Source organism: Eublepharis macularius, chromosome 2 (assembly GCF_028583425.1).
Source record: "Eublepharis macularius isolate TG4126 chromosome 2, MPM_Emac_v1.0, whole genome shotgun sequence".
Classification (NCBI taxonomy): Eukaryota; Metazoa; Chordata; class Lepidosauria; order Squamata; family Eublepharidae; genus Eublepharis; species Eublepharis macularius.
Window position 1 is genome coordinate 119823314 of NC_072791.1, and position 24147 is coordinate 119847460.

Below are 24147 nucleotides of genomic sequence, written 5' to 3' on the forward strand. Positions count from 1 at the left end.
GGAGCTGATAAAAGAGGTTAAAGAGGTTACACAGACAGTAAAATCGGAGCTGTCAGAAGTGAAAAAAGGTATGGAAACAATACGAAGTGAATTACAAGGAACGCAGCAGAGAGTTAAAACAGTAGAAGACGCGATGGAGAATTTAGCAGACACGCAACAAACAGAGATGAGATTGGTGAAGGGGAGAATGTCAGTTGCAGAAACTAAACATATGGAGAAGCAGCTACGTTTTCGTGGCTTGCCAGAAGTGGAAGGAAAGTCAGCGCAAGAACAGATGACTGAGGTGTTGGCTGAGTACCTGGGGAAGGAGGAGGAGGAAGTTGTGGCTATCCTAGATGTGGCATACCGTGTGAATTCGAGAATAGCAACCCAGAGGAAACTACCAAGAGATGTGATTGTGCAGTTTACAACACGAAATATGAAAGAGAGGATTGTGACAAAACAGTTTCAAGATCCATTGGAGATTGATGGCAAGACGATTATTATAATGAAGGAACTGCCCAGATCAGTGTTACTGGACCGGAAAAAATATAAAGTGCTAATTCAGATTTTGAAGGACATGAAAATCAGGTACAGATGGGAGTTACCGGAAGGAGTGTCCTTTGAGTTTGGAGGGGCCAAAAAACGCATCAGATCTGAGCGAGAGATGGAGCGATTTATTAAGGACAATGAAAAAGACTTACCAACAAGATCATGAGTATGGAGTGTAAAGTATTATTTTGGAATGTAAATGGACTAAACTCACCGAATAAGAGGAAAAATACTTTTCACTGGCTACTAAAACAAAAATGTGACATTGTTTGTTTGCAAGAGACCCATATCAGAAAGCAGGATGTAAAATATTTAAAATCTGGAAAATTGGGCAAAGAATATGTAGCGGCCTCCAACAAGAAAAAAAGAGGAGTGGTGTTGTACATAAAAGAGGAGCTACAGCCAAAATTTGTTATGAGAGATGTGGAAGCTAGATTTGTAGCAGTGGAATGTATTTGGAATTTAAAGAGAGTGTTGGTAGTCGGACTTTATGCACCTAACGGTGCAAAAGAAAGCTTCTTTGAGGATTTAAGGAAGCATTTAGACGATCTTGCATACGACCAGATAATTCTTGCTGGAGACTTCAATGGAGTGACAGACTTGGAACTAGACAAAAAGACTACAACGGCACAAAAGAAAAGAGGACTATTACCAAAGCTTTTTTTTGAGTTGATTCAACAAGAGACTCTTGAAGATGTATGGAGGAGAGAATATCCTAAAAGCAGACAGTTTACTTTTTATTCTGCAAGGCATTCTACATTATCAAGAATTGATATGATCTGGGCCTCAAAAGACTTAGCATTATGGACTAAGGAGGTAGAAATAATGCCTATGGTAGGCTCAGATCACAACCCAATTATGTGGAAATTTGGAAAAAAGAGAAAAAGGAAAGCATGGAGAATAAATGAGGACTTGTTACAGGAAAGAGAGAATATGGAAATACTGAGAAGAGAGACAAAGTTTTTTATACAATACAACGTGAATAAAGAAGTACCAACCAATAAAGTTTGGGATGCTTACAAGGCGGTTGTAAGGGGCATACTAATGGACTTAAATGGTAGAGCAAGAAAGAAGAAAGAGGAGAAAAGACAAGAGATTGAGGAGAAAATAAAAGCCAAAGAAACACAGCTAAAAAAGAGACCAGGGAAAAAGAAGGTATACCAGGAAATTAAAATACTTCAAGAACAGCTAACAGCAATGAGCAATAAAGAATTGGAGTGGAATCTCAAAAGACTGAATCAAAAAGCGTTTGAGGGTGCTAATAAACCTGGGAAGTACCTGGCATGGCAATTGAAGAAGAAAAGGGAAAAGAAGATAATAAATAAAATTTGCGAAGATAACAAAACGTATTTGGAGCAGGCTACCATTAGTAGAGCCTTTTATAAATTTTACGCTAAGCTGTATAATAAAAAAGAAGTAAACAAAGAATCAATAGCGTCATATTTGGAGAAAACCAAACTTCCAGAAATCTCGGAAGCTTGGAGAAATAAGTTGAATAGTGAAGTAACTGACGAGGAAATAAGTAAGGCAATACAATCTGCAAATCTAGGAAAGGCGCCAGGGCCAGATGGACTTACGGCTAAATTCTATAAGACAATGGCTAATGAACTGGCACCATTCCTAAAAGAGGTGATGAATGGGGTTTTAAGGGATCAAAGGATTCCAGAAACTTGGAGTGAAGCGAATATATCATTGATCCCAAAAGAGGGCCAAGACCTGACTAATGTGAAAAATTATAGACCTATATCGCTACTCAACAATGACTACAAAATTTTTGCGAAGATATTGGCGGAGAGATTGAAGGGGTGGCTCTCGGAAGTCATAGAGGAGGAACAAGCAGGCTTTTTGCCAGACAGACAAATAAGAGACAACTTAAGGACAGTGATCAATGCTATTGAATATTATGACAAGCGTTGTGACAAAGAGGTTGGTTTCTTCTTTGTTGACGCTGAAAAAGCGTTTGACAATTTAAACTGGGACTTTATGTTTGCCACTATGGAAAAGCTACAATTGGGAGAAAGATTCATCAGAGCAATTAAGGAAATTTATAGAGACCAGACTGCAGCAATTGTGGTGAATGATGAATTGACCAAGAAATTGACGATAAGTAAAGGAACAAGACAAGGTTGCCCGTTATCTCCATTGTTGTTCATTTTAGTATTGGAGATTCTGATGATACAAATACGTCAAGATGATGAAATTCGTGGAATAAAAATAAAGGACTATTCATACAAGGTCAGAGCATTTGCGGATGACATAATGTTAATTGTAGAGGACCCATTGGAGAACATGCCAAGAGTGATAGATAAGATCAAGGAGTTTGGAGACTTGGCAGGTTTCTTCATTAACAAAAAGAAGTCAAAGATATTATGCAAAAATATGACTAAGCAGAAACAACAATTGTTAATGGAAACAACGGATTGTGAAGTAACAAGTAAAGTGAAATATTTGGGAGTCGAATTAACTGCAAAGAACATAGATCTATTCAAAAACAATTATGAAAAACTATGGACTCAGATAGAGAGAGACTTGATTAAATGGAATAGATTGAATTTGTCGTGGTTGGGTAGGATTGCAGCAGTTAAGATGAATGTGTTACCAAGAGTAATGTTTTTGCTACAGACAATACCAATCATCAGAGACTCCAAACAATTTGAAAAATGGCAGAGGAAAATATCAGATTTTGTTTGGGCAGGCAAGAAGCCTCGAGTGAAAGTGAAAGTTTTACAAGATGCAAAGGAAAGAGGCGGAATGCAACTGCCCAATCTGAGACTTTATCATGATGCAATCTGCCTAGTTTGGTTGAAAGAATGGATGACATTAAAGAACAAGAAACTATTAGCCCTAGAGGGATATAAAAAAATATTTGGATGGCACGCATATTTATGGCATGACAAAGTAAAGGTCAACTCGATGTTCCTGCATCACTTTGTTCGGAGAAGTCTATACATAATCTGGAAGAAGTACAGAATTTATCTACAAGAAGGAACCCCTTTGTGGGTGGTTCCATATGAGGTGATAGACCCGAGAGCTGTTGATAATGAACAACAATGTTTAACGTATAAAGAAATAACTAAAACTGAAGCATCCAAACTTAGAATAAAGACACAAGAGGAACTATCACCTAACTACGATTGGTTCCAGTATAGACAGATCAGAGACTTATATAATTCGGACTCTGTAAAGGGAGGTATACGAATAGAGAATTCGGAACTAGAGCAGACCCTTCTTAAAGAAGATAAGAAAAGAATATCCAAGGTATACCAAGTACTGTTGAAGTGGTATACCGAGGATGAGATAGTTAAAACACAAATGGTGAAATGGGCTATAAACTTTAATAAAGAAATAACAATGGAGGCATGGGAATACTTGTGGAAAACTACAATGAAGACAACGACATGTATTAATATCAAAGAGAACATTCATAAAATGATCTATCGTTGGTACATGACACCAAAGAAGATTGCGCTAGGGAATTTGAATACTTCTAATAAATGCTGGAAATGTAAGAAGCATGAGGGCTCCCTCTATCATATGTGGTGGTCGTGTGAGGTAGCCAGGCAGTACTGGGGGGAAATAATAAGAGAAATGAGTGAAATTTTACAATTTCAAATTAATAAGAACCCAGAACTCCTGCTACTGAACTTGGGAATGGAGGGAATTCCAGCCCAACACAGGACGTTGATATTTTATATGACAGCAGCAGCTAGACTTTTGTATGCGCAAAAATGGAAAGTACAAGAAGTGCCAACTATGGAAGATTGGACTTACAAATTGCTGTATATGGCTGAAATGGACAAGATGACAAGAAAATTGAGAGATCTGGACTCAGGGCAGTTCAACACAGACTGGGAGAAGCTGAAACAATACCTGGAGAAGAAATGGGAGGTGGGAGGAAAACTGTGGCAGTTTGAGAACTACTGAAGTATTGAAGTAGAGGGGGGAGACTTTACCGGGGGGAGAAGAGATAAATGTGAATTAATAAGCAGTCAGATTAATAGATTGACATATATATAGATATATGTAGGTTAACAAACAGAACATAGAGAAAATAATTAATTATAAGGACTAAATATAAGGAGCGATTAACTAACAATATTTTCTTTTTTTTCTGACAAGTTTTGTACCAAACTGAATGTCTGAAGATATAGATGGGTCAAATTGATTGACTACGTGAGGAGAGATATATAGAACTATTATAAAAAGATAGAATGAGTAATATATATAGAGAATAAGTCAAATTGTTTGATATAAACGAATGTATGATCTATATGGTTTATGATATATAGAAATACCTGAAATTGAAAAATTGGGATAAATTGTTTATCTAAGATAGAAACAAAGGCTTACAGTTTGGGCATATAATGTTAAAAATAGTTAAGGATGTACTGCTTAGAATAATGGAGAATATATATTTGTTTTAGATAGAGGAAGCTAATAAAAGTAAGGGAAAGGGGACAAAGGGTTGGAAAGCTGTTGGAAGTCAACAAAAAGGGGGGGGAAAGGGAGGGGGTTAGAGATGAAAAAATTGGGGAAAATTGAATGTAAATGTGGAAATAATGGATTCTAACCCAATAAAAAATTTTCAAAAAAAAAAAAAAAAAAAACCCCTGGAGATCGGCTGCCATGAGCAGACACCTGGGGAAAGCACGCACTGGATGCACTCCCGTGGGGTGCAATGGCATATCTTCCTGAAGTGATATCATCCCACTGACCACAGACACACTTCCATCCTTCGTGGGGACCAATTTTTGCTCTAAATGGGCCAGAAGTAGCGCCATGTGAATCGTGGAAGCACACTTATGATCGGTGTGATGATGTCACTTCCAGGAAGTAATTCATCGCGCAAATGCTAGGAGTTTTGCATGTGCAAAACTGAACACACAGAAGGTATGAGGTAAGTGTCAGGTCCCCCCCTCTCCTATCGGGAGGGTATAGGAATCTGGCAACCCTAACCAGAATGCTGATTTGTATCCCAATCTCTATGCTACAACAGTTCTCAGTACCCAGGCCACATTTTAAGCATTTTCTTTCTCACTCTAATTAGACTTTTCCTTGTGATTATAAAGGCAGAGAGAGAGAGAGAGAGAGAGAGAATGGAGCATGACTGAACCTTAACATACTCTGCAGCACAATTGTAGGGAGTCAAAACCACTGTCCCCAAGCGCTGCCTCCTTCAGTAGGAGTGAAACTTCTCTTAAGCTCACCAAACAGTAAAGAAAAAAACTGCTTTGATGGTTTTGAAAGCAGCTACTAAGTATGTCCAGAAGAATTGCCAGGGTCACTCTGTAGTGGTTGGTCTTCTGGAAGGTCATCCACCAGGGTGACCAAGGAAGTTTCAATATATAATCCAGGCGTGCTTGAAGACCGTTCTCCCCTCTACAAAAACGTACCATGAATGGTTTTACAATATCAGTATAACTGAATATGTGGAAAGTTCAGTCTTAAGAGAAATTCTGTTGAGAATGATCTGCTATGGTAATTATATCACCAACATTAACATATTTCATCTCTCTTTCTCATTTCCCATTTTATACCCAGAGAGGGCTGCCTGCGTGATACTGAACTACATTACACTATGTCAAATACAATTCAAGGTCTTAGAGGTTCTAGTAATAAATTATGCAGAAAGACTCGACTTGTGAAATGTCAAGTCACAGCAAAGTGTTGCATCTGAATAATGTCTCATTGATTAGACATGACCTGACATACTGTCTAGCACTTTTTGCGTTTCAAAAACCTCTTTGTTTTTTGTATTCCTCAGCCATTTTGGTAGCTTGTGGAGAGGTGGGGTGTGACAGTCTGAGTCATTCAGACTAAAGGTACACAGTGGTTGATAAGAAAATAAGTATATGTTTTGAACCAAATTGTCTTTGAACTATAGGGGTGTTTAGGATGTGCATATTTATTTTAGGGTTTTTTTAAACTTAGTTATTTTTGTTATTAAAGCTGTTTCTGGAGTGAATGTCTGGGGCTCATTGGGTGGCTGACAATTGTTCATAAAAACCTTGTGCCTTTATACAACTCATGTGAGCAGTAGTGTATTTTGATTTTGTGAGAGAAGTAAAAGCAGCATTCATTAATAACTACTAAATGTGTCCTAAAATTGATTTTAAAAATCTAATTGTATAATATTTTTAACAGAAGCACCACTGAAACCAGAAGAAAATCCTGCAGAAGCCTTCACCGATTCATCTCTTTTTGCTCATTGGGGTCAGGATCTGAGCCCTGAAAATAGACGGATTGCTCTGAAACAGTTCCAGTATTATGGCTATAATGCTTACCTGAGTGATCGCCTTCCCTTGGATAGAGCATTGCCAGATTTTAGGCCTAATGGGTAAGTAGTACTTTCCATTGGACTTAAGATCATGTCCTGGGGAGATTTTTAAGAGTAGACCAATATTTTAAAGATGTGTTTAATAATAATAAAGAGTCCAGTAGCACCTTTAAGACTAACCAACTTTATTGTAGCATAAGCTTATTGTAGCATAAGCTTTCCTCTGGATCTGTTTTTATAATAATGTAACTGCATAACTAAAGCACTTTCAAGACCTATTGATGTTAGTGTGGGACTTAAGCATGTGCTCCAGTGTCTCTTTGTGAAAAACCTGGGACTGAAACATGCTGAACTGGATTGTACCCATAATCTTCATAGTATGGACTCAATAATATTCAAAAAGGAATGGATGAAATGAGAAATATATAAAACTAGTACTGTGTATAGTTTTATTTAAGGGCACCCCAGATGGGAGTCACTGTAGCTGTAAATCCTAGCAACAGCTGCTAGTCTTTATGCAGTACTGTTAAAATTTAAAAATAACACTTTTGGGGATGTGCTCATTGCTTTGAGGGCTGCCGGGAGACTGAATCCTGTGTTTTCCACAGAAAAAAGAGTTAGGACAAGTGTAGTATGGAGTCAGTGGAACTCAGTGTATCCTTACAGTGGAAACTCCTAAGGAATCTTGTTCAGATGATAATATTACCATATTACTGACAATGCAAAGTAATGCTGTATAGACAACTATTAGGGGCAGGGTCTAATCATTGGGCAAAAGGGTGCAGTGGATATACTTTATGGGGTGCTCCAAGTTGAAAGTCCTTTACCATTATATGGACTCTTTATGCCATTTTTGAATCAAAATAGACATTTTCTTTAATAACTCATACAATTTTATCTATGTGATGCACTCCTCTGTTGTACCAGAAAATAACATAATTTTCCAGAGTGTGGGAGGGCACGTGCTTTCCCCTCCAGTGCCTTCGCCCACTGCTGACCAAGTAAGCAGGACCAAGAGGCAGCAAGTGGGGGCAGAAGTACCCCACCCCAAGCAGGGGGTAGTAAGCCTAATTTATAGTCAGTTTAACTTCAGAGAGTAATGGTACCCCTCAAGATAGCTTATTTTGTTTCTCTCAGTCTAGAAAGGAGCTAGACCATTTAGGGCTTTAATATTAGTATTTCGGTCTTGAATTTGACCCAGACTCTAGCATTGTTGTTTTTGTTGTTTTTATTGCTGTTGTTGTTGTTGTTCTCCTTCTCCATGTCACATATAAATCTGATATTATCTAATATATAAAAATACATTATTAATCTTCAGTGTGAAAGTTTGATTGTGATACCCTTCAAAGGATATTACATTAAATTCTACTGTTGAATTGAAATGAGCGGAGTTTTATTCTGTCATGCTTTGTGTGCCAAAATTCAAAACAGAATAGAACTAGATATGGTTCTATATTGAAGCAGAAACAGAGACAAGGTAAGATATTTGCAGCAGTCAGTAACGGAATTTTCCTTCTTGTTTTAATCCATTTAAGAACATAATTATGAATAATCTGTCTCCTTTTCTTAATTGTAAATCAATTTTAAGAGGAAAAAACTTCTAGAATTAACAGACATTTATTCTTCTGTCTGTTCTTATTTTTCTTATGAAATAATTTCCCCCAAGGATTTTATTTTAATTTTTTATAGCTCTATGTATAAAAATTTTAAAGAGAGTGGCTGAATACTATTTTAGTTCGAAAAAATGTATAACTGTTGGGAATTTTAAAGAAATCCCAGCTAGCAGGGATTTTGGCTGTAGCTTTCATGAAAAATGCATTCTTGAGTTATATTAGTGAAAGTGATGAGTGCCGAAGAGCAATTGTGGACCCTTATCCCTCAAGGGGAACCGAGGCATAGAAGCCAGTTTCTGCAGGTGGATCCCCTGCTGGATCTCTAACCCCTAGAAAAGATGCTCTGAGTATTGGTTCTATTCTAGGATGAGGATCACATCAGATTATCAGCAGTGTTTCAGTTAAGGCCTTAGATGATTTTACAGATGTGCATATCTTCCTTGGAGTTGCACTGTACCATAGATTTCATAGGTTTGCAGTGCAATCCTTTGCAGAGTTACTCCAGTCTAAGTCCACTGATTTCAATTGATGTAGACTGGAGTAACTGTGCATAGGATTGCGCTAGTAATAGTGCATTATCTTCCCCCCCAAAATGATGAAAAATTGTTCTGAAAGGGTTGAATACTCAGAGAATGCAGGCTGTGTGGCATGGAACTTTTAGAGGGGTAGTGTAACTACCAAAAACTAGTGGAATATGCAGGGCTTTTTTCCAGCAGAAATGCAGTGGAATGGAGTTCTGGCACCTCTTGAAAGTAATCACGTCTGGTGCCCCCCCCCCCCGATCCTGTTTCCTCCCGAGCGCAGCCCAAGGTGTCCAGCTCTTTAGCTTTGGGCAAAGAGCAACACTTTTCTCGCCACTTGCAAGTGGAAAGAAAAGTGTTGCTTTCAAAGCCTGCCGCTTTTCAGCTAATGGGAGGAGGATTCCCCCATCAGCTGAAAAAAAGCTACAGGCCTTGAAAGCAGCAACACTGCTTTCAAACGCCCACTTGCTTTTTTCAGCTGAGGGGAGGGTGATGAAGGATCCCCTCCCCTCCCCAGCTGTAAAAAGCAGCAGGACTTTTGAAAGCAGCTACACTTTTCTTGCCTCACAAGAAAAGTATTGCTGCTTTCAAAGCCAGCAGTTTTTCTCAGTTGACAGGAGGAGGATTCCCTTCTCATCAGCTGAAAAAAAGCTGTTTTAAAATGCTGGCAGCTTTTTCAGCTGAGGGGAGAGGGAGGAGGGACCCCTCTTCCTCCTCCCCCTCAGCTGAAAAATCAGTGGGGCATTTAAAAGCAGCAACACTTTTCTTCAGAGTGTTTCTCATTTCCCTTTTGATAGTTCCACCACCTCTTTTCCCAGAAAAAAGCCCTAATATGTAACTAGTTTCAACTTTTTCATGTAATATCTGTGTAGATTATGCATATACAATGCTCGTACAGGGCGGTGTGTGTGTGTGTGATGAGACCCACTGTCTGTGGCCCTTAATCTCAGGACTTTCAGTGGAGTATTGTGTGGAGCCCTCCTAAACTCTATATGGACAGTGGGCCTGACTCCTCATTTAATGGAAGTACCTTCACACAGACACCTCAGTGGAGGCATTTAGCAGAGTCCACTGAAATTGGTGTGGGCCACTGAGTATAATGCCTCTCATTTCCATGTACATTAATTTTATGTGCAGTTGAACATCTGCACTGAACAATGAGTACTGGCCCTTATTTTGTAACTTGGGGATGCTGCAATAACTGCAGCGAAGACAGAGCTTTCTCTTCCACAGTGTTCCTAGCTTTACTTTTTAGTCTCCGAGTGTCACCAGTGAACTGTTTACTGCCTAGCTCTGCTGTGTCCATTGGTTATCCTGTGCTGTGCTGTATTTGGTGAATAAATAATGCCATTGACTAAGCTCTAGCTTTGGTAAGCATGACATTATCTTGAAGAAAAGTGTCGTACTATTTCTTTTTATGTAATGGGATGTCATTTCTACTGTATGCAGTAGAAGTGCTCCCCACATTGGGGAGCACTTTGTGTAGGAAATTGCAGATCCTCTGCTGTTCATCCCGGAGAACATGTTGCTAAGAGTTAGATTATTATAAGAAATTCAGAATTTACATTGAGCCGGATGCACAATTATTCTTTCACTTCTGCTGGATGCTAACTTAAGTTTTGTGATCCAGTTCCCTGCAGTATGTCTGTGAGGCAGAGATAACATTCTTGGCTAACGGAGAGTTCAGGGAAGTGGGCAAGGGAAATGGAAAGCAGGGAAAGTAGTATTGGTCACATACCTCAGGGAGTATGTATGGGATAAAGGGACCAGTTAACAGACAGAAAGCAACTTTTACTGCTACTGTCACTGATGTTGACTTTCACTGATGTTTACCGATATTGGAAGTAAAATATAACATTTACACACAAAAAGTGAAGGCTACTCTAGGGTATTGATAGATGCATGTGCTTGGCTAGAATAGCCTCCAAGAGCATCTGGGTTCCCACCCACCCCACACCCCTTCCAGAAAATCCATAATTTTCACTGAAAAAAGATTGAACTCTGTGAACTGAACAAGTCTAAACAGGTTTTGCAAATTAAGCTAAATTTTGTTTAGGACCTTTCTGTTTGAATAAAGCCATCACACTCGTGGTAGTGCAGATCCACCACCAGTAGTCTTGTAGACTAGATATAAGTATCTGTGAACAGCATTGTAGGATGATACTCATAAGCTTCTTAGAAAAATGGAAACATTAGTGTTTATTCAATACTATATAAGGAAGTATGCATACTTGAAAAATACTGAGTAAAAGCCATGTGGACTGGTGAGCTGCAGTGAGGATCTCAACCCCTGCTGCCTCCTCACCACAGACGACCAGCCCATGGGGCTGTTAATCTGTGGGTGTCATGTGACCCTGGAGATCAACTTCCCAGAGTCATAAATGGTCTCTGGGGTGAGGGGAAGGTGGGGAAAATCTGTGAGCATTAGCAACTTCCACAGATGAATTGCTGGCTACAACCCTGGGAGGTATAGCAGTATGTTGTGCTAGGGCTACAGAGACCTAAAATTCTGAGGTCACTGGATGCCCTTAGAGCAGGCACATTCTTTCAACCCTGCCTACTTCATAAGGCTGTTATGAGAAAATAAAAACAATGGAGAAGAATGTGGTGTTTTCTTTCTCTTTTTTTAAATTAAAGAATGTGGTGTTTTCCATAGGCTTCTTAAAGGAATGCCAGGATACAAGTGCACCAGATAATTATCTCATAAACATCCTTTTATAGATGAAAAACTTGGCAACTGGATTCTGTATTTCACTTACAATAGCAATGGTTCCAATAGCTAAGCACCAAAGAATGGGAGAACTGCCATTTTTAATTGACCGAGTATTATGGCTTGAATGCTTGGGAAATGTGCAGTCCCAGCTACAGAAGTACTGCTTTGAGGAGAGAGAGTTGTGTTGGCCTCAACAGTGCTTAAGCAGTCTGGGAAGTGCAATTTGCTTATTTTACTGTCAATCTTCCCAACTATGATGGAGAGTCAGGGGACCTCATGTCAGGCTACATGGAGGAAGGAAAAAGATAACTATACTTGTGTCACATGGGATTTCTTTCCTTTTGTTATTTATGAGTGTAAAAAAGAATAATATTTTGAAGGTATTTCAGAAGTGTTTAGGGTAGGAACAGGGTGACAAGACTCTTCAGAAGTGGCTTTTTACTATTTCTCCCTCTCATTTATCATGAATCCCTGTTACAACCTTTTAGTACCAATGACATTACCCATGGTTTATTGCAAATACACATTTTTTTTCTTTTCTTTGTCAATGCAGTCCAATCTGCTCTTTCTTGGCACAGAGGAAAGAATGAAAAAAACAACTGCACTTGAGCATTTAAAACACAGGCAGTCCAATCATAAGGTCTGGCCTGGTGCCTGCACCCATGTGTCAACGTACCATAGATTTCATAGGTTTGCAGTGCAATCCTTTGCAGAGTTACTCCAGTCTAAGTCCACTGATTTCAATTGATGTAGACTGGAGTAACTGTGCATAGGATTGCGCTAGTAATAGTGCATTATCTTCCCCCCCAAAATGATGAAAAATTGTTCTGAAAGGGTTGAATACTCAGAGAATGCAGGCTGTGTGGCATGGAACTTTTAGAGGGGTAGTGTAACTACCAAAAACTAGTGGAATATGCAGGGCTTTTTTCCAGCAGAAATGCAGTGGAATGGAGTTCTGGCACCTCTTGAAAGTAATCACGTCTGGTGCCCCCCCCCCCCGATCCTGTTTCCTCCCGAGCGCAGCCCAAGGTGTCCAGCTCTTTAGCTTTGGGCAAAGAGCAACACTTTTCTCGCCACTTGCAAGTGGAAAGAAAAGTGTTGCTTTCAAAGCCTGCCGCTTTTCAGCTAATGGGAGGAGGATTCCCCCATCAGCTGAAAAAAAGCTACAGGCCTTGAAAGCAGCAACACTGCTTTCAAACGCCCACTTGCTTTTTTCAGCTGAGGGGAGGGTGATGAAGGATCCCCTCCCCTCCCCAGCTGTAAAAAGCAGCAGGACTTTTGAAAGCAGCTACACTTTTCTTGCCTCACAAGAAAAGTATTGCTGCTTTCAAAGCCAGCAGTTTTTCTCAGTTGACAGGAGGAGGATTCCCTTCTCATCAGCTGAAAAAAAGCTGTTTTAAAATGCTGGCAGCTTTTTCAGCTGAGGGGAGAGGGAGGAGGGACCCCTCTTCCTCCTCCCCCTCAGCTGAAAAATCAGTGGGGCATTTAAAAGCAGCAACACTTTTCTTCAGAGTGTTTCTCATTTCCCTTTTGATAGTTCCACCACCTCTTTTCCCAGAAAAAAGCCCTAATATGTAACTAGTTTCAACTTTTTCATGTAATATCTGTGTAGATTATGCATATACAATGCTCGTACAGGGCGGTGTGTGTGTGTGTGATGAGACCCACTGTCTGTGGCCCTTAATCTCAGGACTTTCAGTGGAGTATTGTGTGGAGCCCTCCTAAACTCTATATGGACAGTGGGCCTGACTCCTCATTTAATGGAAGTACCTTCACACAGACACCTCAGTGGAGGCATTTAGCAGAGTCCACTGAAATTGGTGTGGGCCACTGAGTATAATGCCTCTCATTTCCATGTACATTAATTTTATGTGCAGTTGAACATCTGCACTGAACAATGAGTACTGGCCCTTATTTTGTAACTTGGGGATGCTGCAATAACTGCAGCGAAGACAGAGCTTTCTCTTCCACAGTGTTCCTAGCTTTACTTTTTAGTCTCCGAGTGTCACCAGTGAACTGTTTACTGCCTAGCTCTGCTGTGTCCATTGGTTATCCTGTGCTGTGCTGTATTTGGTGAATAAATAATGCCATTGACTAAGCTCTAGCTTTGGTAAGCATGACATTATCTTGAAGAAAAGTGTCGTACTATTTCTTTTTATGTAATGGGATGTCATTTCTACTGTATGCAGTAGAAGTGCTCCCCACATTGGGGAGCACTTTGTGTAGGAAATTGCAGATCCTCTGCTGTTCATCCCGGAGAACATGTTGCTAAGAGTTAGATTATTATAAGAAATTCAGAATTTACATTGAGCCGGATGCACAATTATTCTTTCACTTCTGCTGGATGCTAACTTAAGTTTTGTGATCCAGTTCCCTGCAGTATGTCTGTGAGGCAGAGATAACATTCTTGGCTAACGGAGAGTTCAGGGAAGTGGGCAAGGGAAATGGAAAGCAGGGAAAGTAGTATTGGTCACATACCTCAGGGAGTATGTATGGGATAAAGGGACCAGTTAACAGACAGAAAGCAACTTTTACTGCTACTGTCACTGATGTTGACTTTCACTGATGTTTACCGATATTGGAAGTAAAATATAACATTTACACACAAAAAGTGAAGGCTACTCTAGGGTATTGATAGATGCATGTGCTTGGCTAGAATAGCCTCCAAGAGCATCTGGGTTCCCACCCACCCCACACCCCTTCCAGAAAATCCATAATTTTCACTGAAAAAAGATTGAACTCTGTGAACTGAACAAGTCTAAACAGGTTTTGCAAATTAAGCTAAATTTTGTTTAGGACCTTTCTGTTTGAATAAAGCCATCACACTCGTGGTAGTGCAGATCCACCACCAGTAGTCTTGTAGACTAGATATAAGTATCTGTGAACAGCATTGTAGGATGATACTCATAAGCTTCTTAGAAAAATGGAAACATTAGTGTTTATTCAATACTATATAAGGAAGTATGCATACTTGAAAAATACTGAGTAAAAGCCATGTGGACTGGTGAGCTGCAGTGAGGATCTCAACCCCTGCTGCCTCCTCACCACAGACGACCAGCCCATGGGGCTGTTAATCTGTGGGTGTCATGTGACCCTGGAGATCAACTTCCCAGAGTCATAAATGGTCTCTGGGGTGAGGGGAAGGTGGGGAAAATCTGTGAGCATTAGCAACTTCCACAGATGAATTGCTGGCTACAACCCTGGGAGGTATAGCAGTATGTTGTGCTAGGGCTACAGAGACCTAAAATTCTGAGGTCACTGGATGCCCTTAGAGCAGGCACATTCTTTCAACCCTGCCTACTTCATAAGGCTGTTATGAGAAAATAAAAACAATGGAGAAGAATGTGGTGTTTTCTTTCTCTTTTTTTAAATTAAAGAATGTGGTGTTTTCCATAGGCTTCTTAAAGGAATGCCAGGATACAAGTGCACCAGATAATTATCTCATAAACATCCTTTTATAGATGAAAAACTTGGCAACTGGATTCTGTATTTCACTTACAATAGCAATGGTTCCAATAGCTAAGCACCAAAAGAATGGGAGAACTGCCATTTTTAATTGACCGAGTATTATGGCTTGAATGCTTGGGAAATGTGCAGTCCCAGCTACAGAAGTACTGCTTTGAGGAGAGAGAGTTGTGTTGGCCTCAACAGTGCTTAAGCAGTCTGGGAAGTGCAATTTGCTTATTTTACTGTCAATCTTCCCAACTATGATGGAGAGTCAGGGGACCTCATGTCAGGCTACATGGAGGAAGGAAAAAGATAACTATGCTTGTGTCACATGGGATTTCTTTCCTTTTGTTATTTATGAGTGTAAAAAAGAATAATATTTTGAAGGTATTTCAGAAGTGTTTAGGGTAGGAACAGGGTGACAAGACTCTTCAGAAGTGGCTTTTTACTATTTCTCCCTCTCATTTATCATGAATCCCTGTTACAACCTTTTAGTACCAATGACATTACCCATGGTTTATTGCAAATACACATTTTTTTTCTTTTCTTTGTCAATGCAGTCCAATCTGCTCTTTCTTGGCACAGAGGAAAGAATGAAAAAAACAACTGCACTTGAGCATTTAAAACACAGGCAGTCCAATCATAAGGTCTGGCCTGGTGCCTGCACCCATGTGTCAACGTAAAAATGGCGCCGATCTGCCACTCCCTATGGATTTTTGCGACAGAGCCACACTGGCGTACGAGCTCAGCAAGGCAAGGTTCAGCTGCTGCCAAGAGAACCCACCTGCCATTCCCCTGACAACCCCAACAGCACCAGCCTGTGGCTGCACCACTCCCCTGACAGGCGTGCGAGGAATGTGCAGCGTGCAGCCAATGGGCAGGCCACGATCTCCGCTCCCTGCGACACTCACCCTGTCAGGGAGCAGGCACCCCTGCCTGGGGAGCGAGGGCAGAGGTAACATTGAAGGTGCAGACAGGGCACCCACCCTCTTGCCCATCCAACTCCTATTTCCAATGAGGGCCAGGCTTGTGGCTCCAGCTCGACTCGCTTGCAAATTTCGCCCCGCCCCGCCCCCCCCGCTGCCACGAGAAACAGGTTCCCTTTCCCTGAAATGTGGGACCAAAAAGGCTGCAAAGAGTGAAGAACACCCACATCAACCCTCCATATTCAAGGAGAGGCGGCTATGTAGAGACAAGCAGAGTGGGTGCCGCAACAACAACAACAACATTTGATTTATATACTGCCTTTCAGGACAACTTAACACCCACTCAGAGTGGTTTACATAGTATGTTGTTATTATCCCCCTGTGAGGTGGGTGGGGCTGAGAGAGCTCCAGAGAGCTGTGACTGACCCAAGTTCACCCAGCTGGCTTCAAGTGGAGGAGTGGGGAATCAAACCTGGTTCTCCAGATTAGAGTCCCTCCATTCTTAACCACTACACCAAACTGGCTCCCAACTGACACTGCTGCCCATAAGAGACTGTTGGGGAGACTGGAAGGACCATTGGATATGATGGGAGCAGCCAATGCCCATCAACTTGCAGCAGCTCCATTACACATCACCGCATTGAAAAGGTGTAAGGAGAATGCAGGGTGGACTTTGCAAGCCATGCTCTAGTCCTGGGATGATGTCCCTCAGAATGGAATGATGGCCTGCGGGATCAGAGAACCTGCTCCAGGTGCCGCCATCCCACTCCCCAGCACAAGATCCCCGGAGTCCATCCCTGGCTTCACAAAGGGCAAATGGGAGAGGTGTCTGGCTTCACAGAGGAAGATCCTCTCAAGATATTGCACCATCTCCTCCTCCTGGCAACAACTTTGCTTACCGCATGCAGAAGTCCTCTGCCTAGCTTATTAGACACCAGGAGAGCTGTTGGAGAATGGCAGTCCTTCGTGCCACCATCACCCCTGCTAGACACACACAGGATACACTCCATGTCCCACCCCGCTGCACACTGTGAACCTAAAGGGGGGGGGGAGGGAGAGGGAAGCTGCCTGGGACCAGAGTCTCCAAAGTGCAACTGGACATCTTTTTGTCTGCAGAGCCATACAAAGGCATAGAGCCACCTAGAGACTCATTGGAGCCTCCCCACCTGTCCCAGCCCAGAGTCAGAGACCATTCACTTCAAAGTGTGGAATGGCAGCCCTTCTGGGAAGTGGAGAGGGGCTACTGTCTGCCAAAGGCAAGCAAACAGACCGAAGGCCAGTTGGTGTTGAAAACAAATTTGATTGGACTGCGAAAAAGGAAGAAGGGTGCCTGGTCACGCGTCTTCTCAATGTTAACTGGCCAAGCCGGGAGCAAACTGTCAGAGTCATGGGATCCATTCCTCATTCTGCCCTCATAGGAGCGAGGTTTAGATGCAGGCTGCCTGGAGAACCATTCCCTGGGCTGGACTTGAATGGCAGTCGAGGAGGATCACGGTGGCTGGAACAGCCATGCTCCTTGGCCTCCCTGACAGGCCGTGACCTGCCTGAAAGTGAAACAGACACATGTTGGGAAGGGACCCGGCACTGTGTGAGCCCCAGCATAGTCTGCCCATTCTGGGAGGATGTCCATGACTGGGAGCAGCAGTAGCAGCTCCATTGTCACAGGTACAGCCTGCAGGCAGATGATGCATGCCTCTCCGGTGAGAAATCACTCCTCATCTGCATCAGGATGGTCTGATCCTGTGAGGGAGACAGATGAGGGGCTGAGCACCCACCACCAACAGGGAGTTACAAAAACCCAGTCACCCCAATCTGCGGTTGCACTTCCTCCTCTGCTGGGGGGGGGAGTGCCCGGCTGAGGGATCTCAACAGAGCCCCCAAATGGGAAGCTGGGCCTCCCCAAATTGCTGTGTCATGGGCGGTTCCCTGGGCAACTGCCTTCGTGACCATCAGGGGCAGTTGCCACTCCCCACCGGCGAGCCTCACCTGCAGAGGCTGGTGTTCAGTAGGGTGCGAGGGAGGGGAGAGGGGCTGCTGGTGCTAACGAGTGAGCCAGGGCGCCACCACCCCAGCTGCTTCTTACCTGTCAGAGCACCATTGCCCCTTCACGAGGCAGGACTCAGGTGTCCGATAACCTGCAAGGAAACTTGGGTGGAGTTTGTTAGTATGACATTCCAGACTAGGTGCTTCTTCGTTTCAGTGAGTGTGAAGCTCTCCCTGTTTCCTCAAATTCCCCAAGAGCACTCATGTCCCATCACCATGAGGACCCTCTCCTGCCTTGTGCTCTAAGTCCCCACTGCTCTTAAGTCCCTGCTGTTGGGGGCTGCCGGGCAGTGCCTTTGGCCACCTCCCAACTTATTTGAGTTCATAGGCACCCCACCCGGAAGTTGTATAGAGTATCTTGTGAGCTGATTGGATGTGTGGAGGGGGGGCTGCCACGTGGGCACATGTGGATAGGTCTCAGCAGTAGTTGGCATCCAGTAGTTTGGTCGGCAAGTGAGGTTTCCCCATACAGTGAGCGCCAATGGACTATGCCATCAGTTTTCACAGTATATCTTTCCATTGCTGCAGTGGGCATGCCCAGGCCTGGAGCGGCTTTGGGAGCCAACTAAGTTGCAGCTTGCCCCCTGGCCTGCCCTCCCCCCGGCTTGTGCAGGGACTTACACTTTGCTCACGACTCTGTCCAGCTGCCTGTCCTGTTCGCTGCCGGGCCACTGTGGGGGTGTGCCGTGCTCAGCCACTGGTGGAGGGGGCATTATGTCCATGTAAGCCCGAGTAATGGCAGTGTACCCTTTAGTCTGCTCCCTAAGTGCTTTCCTCCCCACCCCTCAGGATTGCACTGTAAGATTGTAATACTGGGCACATTTACATGGGTATAAGTGCTACTGAATTCAGCGACACTTCTTAGTAAATATGCATAGAATTTGCACATACCAGTTTTAAATATTTATTTGTTATTATGTGTTGAGCACAGCCACGCCTGTGCCCAGGGGACACCCTTCAACCATGGTGGTGGCACCCTCAGATCCTGTCCGTGCCTTCTGCTATCTCTTTTGGGCTATCTAGTCGAGCCAGTGGGCTCTTGGATTGCAGTGGGGAGCATCCCCCCTTTAGGCCTCAGATTAGAGGAGACAGTGCCGGGGTGTGGGTGCCCCTAAAGCCTTGTCCCTCTTGAGTAGATGCCCCTGTCCTCAGGAGCTGTCCGCTCTTCTCCTCCCTAACTAGGGGTCGGAGCTTCCTTATATCCCTAACTCCCACCACTACCCTCGTACTGTTTCCCACCCACTTGCCCTTAGGGTGACACCGAGCACCTGGACAGGTGTAACCAACGCCCCCTCTTCCCACCCCCTTTCAGCTTTCCCATGTGGCTACTGGCTCCTGCTTCCAGCAGGGCCCTATCCCAGCCCTTGGAGCTGCTTACAGGCTGCTCTGCTGCTAGCTGGTTGGTTGCTGGCTGTTTCCGGCTCACCGACTCTGTCTGGGAACATGGCTCCGTCAAGTGGCAGGCCTGGGAGCCTACAGCCACTTGCGGGGCTGCTGCTCCAGCCACTTGAGCCATCCCGCCATGCCATGCTGCATCTACCGCCACAGAGGCCTCCTCCGGGGCTTATGGGTGGTATTGGTGTCTTTGTCGGGGCTGCAGCGTGGCTCCTGTCAGGCCCTGCATGGCTCGTCTTGTGCCTTGTGCTCGCCAGCGGGGGTTGCTCCGCCATCCATTGATGGCTGCAGGTGTGTGTCAGTGACAGCACGAAGTGGCTGTGCCCTGTCTGGGCCAGGCGGGGAACTTGGCTCCGGACATTATGCTTTGCTTAAAATTCTAATTCACCAAAACACTAACTGCAAAGAATTATGGTTTTGGTAACCAAACTCCATATTCATACCCAGCCTCCCCAACGTTCCATCAACGATTCTTCTCGAAAGCTGAGGTTCTGAAACAGGGTTAAATGAAGACATCTTGCAACTTAGGGCATAAGGAATTTTTCCAGCTCCTTTTTGTTGCCATAGAAACTCAAGTGGAACTATCTTGTGTGGATAGTTGTTTTGGATAGATGATAAAACAGCCGTGGCTTGAGATTTGGTGTAATCATAAAGGGAGAAAAAGAGGGTAAATGTCCCAAAATTCTAGAATGAAGAACTGGAATCAGGGAGAAATGTGCTAATGTTTGCTACAAAGGAAGGACAGAAAAGTCAAGGTAGTGATCATAGTATGTAAATCTCAGAGTGCAAGAGGTTTGACTCACTGCTGTCTGCCATCCTGGTCTTTCTCTGCCAGAGGATCCTCCCAGACCTGAGAGTGGGGCTGGGTTGCATCACTGTTTTCTGCTCACACTGCTTCCTGGAGGGGTGCTTTTGCTCACTTTCTCTGGTTTAATCTCAGTGCCTCCCTTTTCTCCTACCCGGACTGGTTCCCTGAGCCCTCTTTTGTTGCCCCCCTCATCCCCAGCCACACCCCCTGTTCCCACCCCCAGTGCCTGGGCCAGTACAAGGGCCAGAGGCAGGAGAACCCCTTAGGAAACGTCTCAGAGCACCCCACGACCTTCCTGGCTCCATTCCCTTCTTTCTGGAGTTGTCATGCCCTTGGGTAGAGCCCCAGAAGAGGTCAAGACCTGCTCCCTGCACTCTCACCTTTGTGCTGCTCAACTAAGATCTGGAATGGGGTGGAGTGCAAGAGCAGCATGCTCTCACGCTTTAACCTGTGTTGCTGCTGGGGTTGGATCATGCTCTACTGTCTCCTTGGCTTCCGACTGGCCACATGTTCACGCTGTGCTCTGGCCATATGGCTGCCATATGCCCCGGCATGGCAGGCTAGTTGCTCCTCAGAGCTGTAGGAGTGAGTGGCTGCCTTGGGATGGGATGGGCTGCTTGTGGTTGCATGCCAGCCATTGGAGGAGGATGGCAGTCAGTTGGGGTCACCAGGGTCTCATCTGTGGGCAGCAAGGGGCTCTCTGGGGTCAGAGTTGCTGAGTCTGGGATGCATAGCAGTGCTCCTCCCGGGCACAGGAGAGAGCCAGTTTGGTGTAGTGGTTAAGCAAGCGGGACTCTAATCTGGAGAGCCAGGTTTGATTCCCCAGTCCTCCACTTGAAGCCAGCTGGGTGACCTTGGACTAGTCACGGCTCTCTGGAGCTCTCTCAGCCCCACCCACCTCACAGGGTGTTTTGTTGTGGGGCTAATTATGACATATTTTGTAAACTGCTCTGAGTGGGCATTAAGTTGTTCTGAAGGGCAGTATATAAATCAAATGTTGTTGTTGTTGTTGTTATAGTATTGTATTTTTAATAATGAAATGTTAAACATAAAACAAACACATGTATAGAACAGTGAACATATCTTAATTTGTACTGGGTAGAATACTCTTCTTTTTATTGGGCTCAATATTTTTCTCAAGGGTTTCTCAAGAGCAGATTCTGATTGTACTATTGCCCATTTTCGTATTTTTTCATTAACTGAACAGAATGGAGGGTTGTCATTGTCACACAGATCTCCCCCTCCCTCCTTAATATTCATTGTGGCAACGCTGAAACATGCCTTTTTGGAGTAAGTAGTATGAACACTGTGGCCTGCTTGAGTAGTCCTCTTTGATTTTTGGTTTCTACTTTTTACCCAGCCCCCCTTTTTTTTCTTTCTTTTTTTTAAACAGTCAAAAATGGTTCAGGTCAATAAAAATCCAGTTAGGTGGTAACACTTGAATGGAACTTGAAGTGATTGTTTGACTCACGTTTAAATCTGCCATGGTGTTTGATTCTGGTTGCCTCTAAGTCACTGATTTAATGTCACAGCTTACCCTGAGATGAATGTATAGTCAATTTGGTGCAAACTGAGCAAATCTAGTATCCAGGAACTGTAAATATAACCATGAGAAAAGCAGGAAATCAGGCATGAAACTAGGTTTTTGTGATGCTTTGGAACCAAGGGGTTCTTTGCCAAGTCTAAAAGTTACGTAACTGTTTCAGAGTTATAGATCCAGAGGAGTTAGCCGTGTTAGTCTGTAGTAGCAAAATCAAAAAGAGTCCAGCAGCACCTTTAAGACTAACCAATTTTATTGTAGCATAAGCTTTCGAGAATCAAGTTCTCTTCGTCAGATGCATAGTACAGAAACTGGTCAAATATAGAAGAGGAGGGGGGAGGAGGGGAGGAGAGAGAAGATGCAATTATGGGGGGAGAGGGAGGGTGCAACCAAAACATTCCTTTGCTAGTAAATGTAAACATCTCCTTTTGGTGTGGGGGTCAGTTGGGTGAGGCTTCAAAGAAGTTTGCCGTGTTAGTTTGCAGCAGTAAAACAGCTAGACCATCCAATTCCTATGTAGTATAAGCCTTCGATAACCACAGCTCTCCCCGTCAGATGCATCTGACAAAGATAACTGTGGTCCCCGAAAGCCCACGCCAGGCGCCACTGGGCTCCCCCAGGCCCCGCCTCTGTAAAGGAAATCTGTTACCTGTGATGTGATAACCATTCATAGTCCCTATTCAGTCCCAGCTTGACAGAGTCAAATTTGCATATGAATTCCCATTCAGCAGCCTCCCCTTGGATTTTGTTTTTGAAAGGTTTCTGTTGAACTACAGCGACCTTTAAGTCTTTGATGGAATGTCCTGGTAGATTGAAGTGTTCTCCCACTGTTTTTTGGACATTTCCATTTCTAATGTCAGATTTGTGTCCATTTATTCTTTTGCGTAGAGGTTGGCTCTACACAACCTCTACGCAAATTTTTGTGCAGTAGTTCTGCTGTAGAAATCTTTTGAATAACTTAAAACTGCCGGCATGCTTCCTTATAACATTTTCTCAGGGCTAAATGCTCTCAGTTCCCTTTAGTCTTTCCACTTTTTCAGATGTCATTTTTATTCATCTTATCTGAAAGTTGTGCCGTCTTTCTTTAAATGTGTTATCAAAGAACACACACACACAATTCCCAACAGTATGAGAGAGCACTTTTTATCCATTCTTGCATACAAAAGTTCCCGCTAATGAAATGCCAAACAATATTTGCTTTGTTACTCCGTCCATACCCACTCCCTTCTGCATCACATTGATGACCCATATTTAGAGTGAGACCAAGTATAACTGTGACAAACCTCTTATTTTTGTGTTTGGAATATTTTGCTTTTGCTGTCTTATTCCTGTCTTCTTATTCAAGATGTATGTATTATTAAAGGACAGATCATATTAGAATACATATCTGGAGAGGCATTACTGCTCTTCTCTACTTGAACTTTTGAATCCCTGCAAATGGGTAAAATTGAAAACTGCCCATTCAGATCATGTGCATTCTGCATGGTGGCTCCCACCTTTAGAACAGCCTGCCTGAACATAACAGAGTGTTCAAGACAGAGTGCATTTTTATAGAACTAGTAGACCCGGGATAGTGCCTTTATAAGGACTGTAGTCTACTAAAATGATTCTTTTTATTGCATTTTACCTTAATTTCACTGTACCTGCCTAGGCAGTTGTGGTTCACATTGTCTATTAATTCTGTAATTGTAGACCAGTTGCATTATTCATTAGAAGCCTTATGCTCTATGATTGCATTGTTTTTTATTCTGTAATTCACCTTTAGTTTAAGTGAGAAAGACAGGCTATAAGTAAATAAATTACTTAAATAAATAAACACATTAAGTACTAATCTTTAATTGCAGCTCATCCCAATCCAACTAGAGGCCATATATTCACAAAAACAGTCTTCTGTGTACTTATTCCTAACTACATGAGGAATTTTGCACATAAACAATGGTTGCAAATACCGTCCCTTCCATTTCTGTAGCTGCCATGTTAAAAAACAATTTCACCCATCAGGTATTTGGTGAGCACTTATGGAATTACCAGTTGGCAGGAAGGAATATTGACTTTTTGAAGAAGATTTTATGCTGTTGGGCATACATATAGCTAGACTGGGGCCATTTCCTATACTTGCATCTTTAATGGTATCCTGTTTCCTCTACATTAAACATATTAGCCATGCACACTAAATACTTCAAACAGCATTTTAAACTAGAAATACTAGTTTGGTGTAGTGGTTAAGAGTAGCGGGACGCTGATCTGGAGAACTGGATTTGATTCCCCACTCCTCCGCTTGAAGCCTGCTGGGTGACCTTGAGTCAGTCACTGCTCTCCAGAGCTCTCTCAGT

At 43.0% G+C, this 24147-nt stretch overlaps 1 protein-coding gene across 3 annotated transcripts in view; it reads left to right on the top strand.

The window, feature by feature from the left end:
• The window catches only part of GALNT18 (polypeptide N-acetylgalactosaminyltransferase 18), a 515166-nt gene that overhangs the window by 245671 nt on the left and 245348 nt on the right, over positions 1-24147 (top strand). For all 3 annotated transcript variants that reach the window (XM_054971155.1, XM_054971154.1, XM_054971156.1), the window contains exon 2: positions 6676-6868. In XM_054971155.1, coding sequence (XP_054827130.1) covers positions 6676-6868 — 193 coding nt within the window. The remainder of the gene's footprint in view (positions 1-6675; positions 6869-24147) is intronic.